Source organism: Neomonachus schauinslandi, chromosome 4 (assembly GCF_002201575.2).
Source record: "Neomonachus schauinslandi chromosome 4, ASM220157v2, whole genome shotgun sequence".
Lineage (NCBI taxonomy): Eukaryota > Metazoa > Chordata > Mammalia > Carnivora > Phocidae > Neomonachus > Neomonachus schauinslandi.
In genome coordinates, this window is record NC_058406.1 from 15782320 (window position 1) to 15788730 (window position 6411).

General features: G+C 39.8%; 1 protein-coding gene across 4 annotated transcripts in view; it reads left to right on the forward strand.

Annotated features, from left to right (window-relative positions):
- Positions 1-5316, forward strand: part of CDC42 (cell division cycle 42) — a 49241-nt gene extending 43925 nt beyond the window's left edge. For 3 of the 4 annotated variants that reach the window (XM_044914411.1, XM_044914412.1, XM_044914413.1), the window contains exons 5-6: positions 277-474; positions 5127-5316. In XM_044914411.1, the coding sequence (XP_044770346.1) occupies positions 277-474; positions 5127-5216 (288 nt within the window). In that variant the 3' untranslated portion in view covers positions 5217-5316. Of the gene's footprint in view, positions 1-276; positions 475-3648; positions 3837-5126 lie in introns of those variants that run through there. The other variant, XM_044914414.1, reaches the window with a different exon arrangement.
- The last annotated feature ends 1095 nt before the right edge of the window (positions 5317-6411 follow it).

Here is a 6411-nt window from a genome sequence, read left to right on the forward strand (position 1 = left end):
GCTTTAGAGGCTTGGGGCGCCTGAGTGGCTCACTCGTTAAGTGTCTGCCTTCGGCTCAGGTCATGATCCCAGGGTCCTGGGATTAAGCCCCGCATCGGGCTCCCTGCTCGGTGGGAAGCCTGCTTCCCCGTCTCCCACTCCCGCTGCTTGTGTTCCCTCTCTCGCTGTCTCTCTCTCTCTGTCAAATAAATAAATAAATAAAATCTTAAAAAAAGTAAAAGCTTTAGAGGCTTGTGGATTAATGCAGATGTATTTTTTAAAATACTTTTTCTCTAGTGGGTGCCTGAAATAACTCACCATTGTCCAAAGACTCCTTTCTTGCTTGTTGGGACCCAAATTGATCTCCGAGATGACCCCTCTACGATTGAGAAACTTGCCAAGAACAAACAGAAGCCTATCACTCCAGAGACTGCTGAAAAGCTGGCCCGTGACCTGAAGGCTGTCAAGTATGTGGAGTGTTCTGCACTCACACAGGTGAGGACTGTGTAGCCCCTTATTTATTTACAGTTGGGTAGTTTCTTAAGAGTATCAGGATTTGGGGGTTATTTTTAACCGTGGTCTGCGGTGCTCAAGAAAGCTGCCCAGGAAGACTAGGACCAGCTTCATAGTATATATTCTTTTGCTAGACGTTCTGTGTTTATGGAGAAAATTATTAAGCTCTGAGTAAAACTCTTGTGTTGGTGAGCTCCCATATTGTACTGACTCATTTGTAGTAGTCAGGGATTGTGTTAAATTTTATGGGAGGGTTCCAGATTAGCACTAACTTACAAGAGAGTATGTGAATGGTTCCCCCTCCCCCCCAGACACTTAAATTTTTATCTAAATATCTGATCTTTTCTTACCAATTCTCACCACTGATGCTACAGTTTCTGGGGTAATTCAAATGACATAGGGAATTAGTCATAGTAATTGAGACTTTAATTTTAGAGAAAGCTGCCTTGGCTGTTTCTCAAGCATGCTTTATAAAAGCATCAGTTCTTGTGTTTTTAGAGACATTCCTTCCTCCTGTGGTCCTCTCTATCCTTCTGTCCCTTTCTGAATAATTTAATTGGAGTTCTTCTCCTAGTTTGATGGGAAACATCAGATTCTGAGGATAGGGAACAGTGTTAGAATTTATTAAGAGTGGGAGCTATAACTGATCTGTGTGGTTTCATCTTTTCCACCCTCATGGTATTATTGACTGATTCTCCCCTTTGAGTACTGTTCTGGGGGCAAAGGAAAAAATTATGGAAATAGCACAGAAATATTTTATTCTCTTGGTACTGGTGCTTTGAGGTTTGAACACTGAGTAAACATGTCTAATTAGAATAGGGTAGGGCTAAAGAGGTTTCTTATAATTACATTAAATCCATGTATATGTATCATGCTTACTTGTTTAGGTAATTGCTCTTTTTATTAAGTTTTTTTAAACACTATTGGATTCTTGATTATATGTATACTAAGGCAAATGGCATATATAATTAACCTTTTATGCATGTACTACGTGTTAGTGTGTATGGCCTAGACATAATTTAATAATCTCCAATTCAGTGCTAGGTTGGATATTTAAAGATAACATTTTTATGCTTAGCTGGGTATTCCGCAGGTTAACTTCCAGGTCTAAAATCATTCTCCCACCCCCGGTTTTCCTTGGCAGTTCAGTTCTGTTGCAAAAGCAGATATTTTCAAGTTCAGAAGATCTTATATCCTCTCACACACAGCACTGACTGAGATTTAAAAAAAAAAAAGCCTGATGCTTGTGTTTTGACACCATCATGAGAAAAGTGAGAGGGTGTGTGTGTGTGTGTGTGTGTGTGTGTTGGAGAAGGATATATGTTGAACACATGTGTCAGATTATAACTGACTCTGTATGCATCCTTCGCATACCCCTCTCCTCCAAGTATGGGTTGCCTTTGGGGGAAATGGAGGCAAATAGACCATGTGGATCCAATTCTAGGTCACTGGTGAAGTTTAAAGAATTGGATGCTTCCATTTAAGATTTTTTACAATATGAACAGGTTTATACAGTAAGTCACTCACTTTGCAGACAGTAGGAATTTGAAAAGGTCTTAGCAACTACATTTTTCTTACCAGATTTTGACGTTTGGAAAAGTCAAAAGAGAAGATAGAAAATGGGGTGTCTGGTTGTGTTTGGGAGATAGAACTTTTAGGACTCTAGATTCTGTTTGTTGGTTCCTCTAAAACTGAACTCTTTATATCAGATAGTATGGGTAAAGCAAATATTTGTTTTGTTTTTTAGGGGATTAGTTATCTTTGTCAGTAAGCAAGAAAGGATTTGCTTTTTATGAAGGGGTGCCCTAGTTTCTCATGGTCCTCTTTTTTTCCTTTATAAAATGCTTTTCCCTTTCCACCCTTCCCTTTTCCTTTTATATTTGACTACCAGAGTTTGCTCTGAGATAGTGTAGAAAGAATTTCATAGGAACGTTACTTTTGTTTAACATTTCTACTTTGTAAAAGACATAGAAGAAAACTTTTTAACTTCTTTGCTTCTTTTTAAGTACTTAATGTTATTTCTCATTTATTTTGTACCTCATGGGATGTGTGGGTGCCAGTCTTCTGGGATGCCTAGGGTTGGGGTGGGAATACCTGGGGTAGTCTGGGCCTGGTACTTGTTACTGGAGCTGTGTTCTGGGACTTACGGGAGATTTTTACTTGGAATCAAACTGACTTAAAGAACGCGTGAAACCTCTTTGGGTGGTAAACCTGTGGCTTCAGATTTAGGTGAGTTTAGGTGAGTCTGTAGACCTGGGCCCAAGGCACCAGTGCTGCTGAGTCACCCTGTCACATTGGAGTTCTGCCTGAGGTGTAAGTGTGTTTCTGCATCTTAATCCCTGTAGATCTGAGAATATTCTTTGTTTTCACTCCATGCTTTATGCTCTGATATCCATGAAGACATCTTAAAGCATTGGACTGCTTGCTAAAACTCATTCAAGGACCCCATTCTTTGTTTTCCTATGACTTGGGTGGTGGTTACTTGCTCTAATAACATTACTGAATAACTGAAGTGTATGCTGTTTCTAGAGTCTGTTCCTTAAACTTCTCCCATGTGGTACTGTTGAACAGTTAACATTCTTTCTAAATGTCTGAACCATTTTGTTCTGGGAAACTGATACACTCTAAATCCTGATTAATCCCATCCAGATATGTCATTGAATCTAGAAACATGTAGCATGCCTGTAAGTCTGTTTGTGTCCTTCAGTTATTCAGGGGCTGAATTCACAGAAGCCTGAAATTGTAATCGATTTAGTTCCAGAATGTGTGTGCCATTCTTCTCATTGGAAATACTCGGGAGTTCTACAAGGCTTATCCAAGCCATCTGTGTTTTGTTTACATATCCATTTTTTTCTCCAGGCATTATTTTCATTAAAATGTTGTTTTTTCAAAGTGTGATTGTTTTAGAAGTCAACGTACAGCATTTCCATAAAAATTGCTTTCTTGCTCAGTTAACCCTTTTTATGTAAGAAGTTTCTGTTCAATTATCTACTGTCCTGATAATGGGCTTAAGATCTAGCTTTCTGGCACTTAATTTTCTGAAGGCACGTTGCTTCTGTGAATTCAGCCCATTTAATCCAGACTGCTATTGTATCTGCTAGTCTTTCTAATCCTCTAACCTGGCTGCTATTCTCTCTCCTCCCCTCTGTCTTGTAGAGAGGTCTGAAGAATGTGTTTGATGAGGCTATCCTAGCTGCCCTCGAGCCTCCGGAAACTCAACCCAAAAGGAAGTGCTGTATATTCTAAACTGTTTTCTCCTTCCCCTCTTTGCTGCTGCTTCCTGTCCCACTACTGTAGAAAGAGCATTTAAAAACAAAGGAATAAAACCATCCTGTTTGAAAGCCTCTGCGTCTTTTTACTCACCACCTAAGAGCAACCTCTGTATTAGTTTTTGATTAAGAATGCAATATCTTATAGAATATTTTTTGTGATCAGTAGTCAAGTTGGACTTGTTTAATTTTCTGCTTCTTGAGTTGCCTGATACTCAGAGCTTTTTGGTTTGGATTACTATTGCAAAAGGGAACTTGGTGTGGCATTAAGAATGTTCTCTTGGAAAAAATAAGAGTTTTAACACTTCTTAGCTCTAGATGGAGAAAATAACACAAACATCATTTTACTCTTATGATCAATTGTAATTGTAATTGCATGACAAACTTTATGGAAAAAGGGTGACCTACTAGTAGAGTGTAACGGGGAAGGGAGGATTCTTCTCTGGTTTTCTTTTGTGCAGTGAAACTTTGTGTTGCTATTGCTTTGGCTGTCTGTGCTGTAGTGGAGTATTTGTCAGTCTGGGGTGGGAAAGGTATTAATGTATCTGCTACTGCTTTATGAAATCATTTGTTACACTATCTTTTAAGAATAGCATCCATTTTAACAGTTGACTTAAGGTTTGTTAATGTCGAGATGTAAAGCTGCCACCTTTATATTTTCCTGCTTCTGATTTTATTGTTGTGAGGGAAACATACAATTGTGGTTACCTTCAAATTTTGAAATTAAAAATATGCACTTGTTTGTATAAATGCCTGATGAAGCTTTATTCCTGTTGCACTGACTGGCTCTAGTTTTACATATGTATCAGGTGCCCACATTTTGCTTCCTTGAGCCCCCTGGCTCTGATCGGTGGGATGCAGGGAGTTCAGAGTGAAGGTCTTTGACGCAGCCTTGGTAGCTGCGCTCTCCATCCTTGCCTGCGCCTTCCATGTAACAAGGATGCCGCTGCTGGCTGCTCGCCCTTCGGTCCTGTTCCATACTCCGCTGTTTCATTGGAATGCAGAGCTGCTTCACTTGTTTTTATGTAAAATGTTTCAGCGGCATATTACACAACTCATTGAATGAGCAAATGACACATGTGGCTTGTTCGCTTCTTGTGACATACATTGGTCTGCAAAAAGCTTTCTCAGAGGACCACTGTCTCATTCATGAATATCCATTCCTCTGCTCCTGAATTGCTGGATCCTTCCAGTGTCCTTCCCGGACAGAACTTGGTGAAGTGGGATGATTGTGTTGAGATTCAGAGTTGTTTTAACGTTTCGTTCTTTGCCGACTCTTGGGGGTTTGAATGTTTTTAATTTGATCTTCGGCTTTTTTATACTGAAAATCAGACTGCCCATTTTTTTCTTTCTACCCCTTTTCAGAAAGGCCTAAAGAATGTATTTGACGAAGCAATACTGGCTGCCCTGGAGCCTCCCGAACCGAAGAAGAGCCGCAGGTGTGTGCTGCTATGAACATCTCTCCAGAGCCCTTTCCGCACAGCTGGTGTCAGCATCGTACTAAAAGCAATGTTAAATCAAACTAAAGATTAAAGATTAAAATTCGTTTTTGCAATAATGACAAATGCCCTGCACCTACCCACATGCACTCGTGTGAGACAAGGCCCGTAGGTATGGTCCCCTTCCCCCTCTCATTACTAGTTAATTTGAGTAATTGTGTATTGTCAGAAAAGTGATTAGTACTAGTTTTTGTTTTGTTGTTTCAATTTTTTTTTGTTTTTTTTTTGTTTTTTTTTTTGTTTAAAAGCAAGGCATGCTTGTGATGACTCTGTAACAGACTAATTTGGGTTGTTGAAGCTGCTCCTGGGCTCCATCCACTCTGGAGAATGATCTGGGACATTTAGGTTTTGTTTTGTTTTTCTTTTTTCTTTTTTCTTTTTTTTTTTCGGGGGAGGGAGGTGGGGTGCGGGGAGTGTGTGTGGGGTTGGTTTTTATTTAGTCATGTTTTTTAAATTCATTAACCATTGGACAGCCCTTAAGGGGAGGAGGACGGATTGATTCCACATTCCACTTCCTAGATCTAGTTTAGAAAACTTGTTCCCCACCTGGTGCTCTTAGGAAGGAGTATAGTAAATGCCTCATTTAATAACATACTCCTTTTTGAAAGTTGCCTTTTCTCTCCACCCTTGAGTAGGCCCAGTATTTGATGAAACTCATGAAAGTGGGTGGAACCTGTCTTGCCCCTCCTCTTTTCTAGGATGCACTATATATGTGACTGTGACTTTCAAGGAAATTTGTTTGCCATTTGCTGATTTTTTTTTTTTTTGAAGTTAATTTCTAACTTCTTCCACTGATAAATGAAGAAAAGTATTGCACCTTTTGAAATACACCAAATGGATTGAGTACGTAATTAAAAAACATTTTTTTTCCCTGTCAGTCATTGTCTTATATGCTTAGCATAGATTCCAGCTTAATAGTGTATGATACGGTGTTCCTAGAACACAGCTAAAGACCTGGTAAATCGAGGAAATGTGAGGGGTGGCGCTAGGAGACAGATGTCTATGGAATGATGCACATCCTCTTTCAAGTTGGGAGGATGGAGACCTGCTTCATGAAGAAGCTGGGGGTGTGGGTGGGGGTGGGGAGAACATTTAACAACATGGGGACCAGTCAGGGGAATCCCCTTATTTCTGTTTTACATATGAGGAAC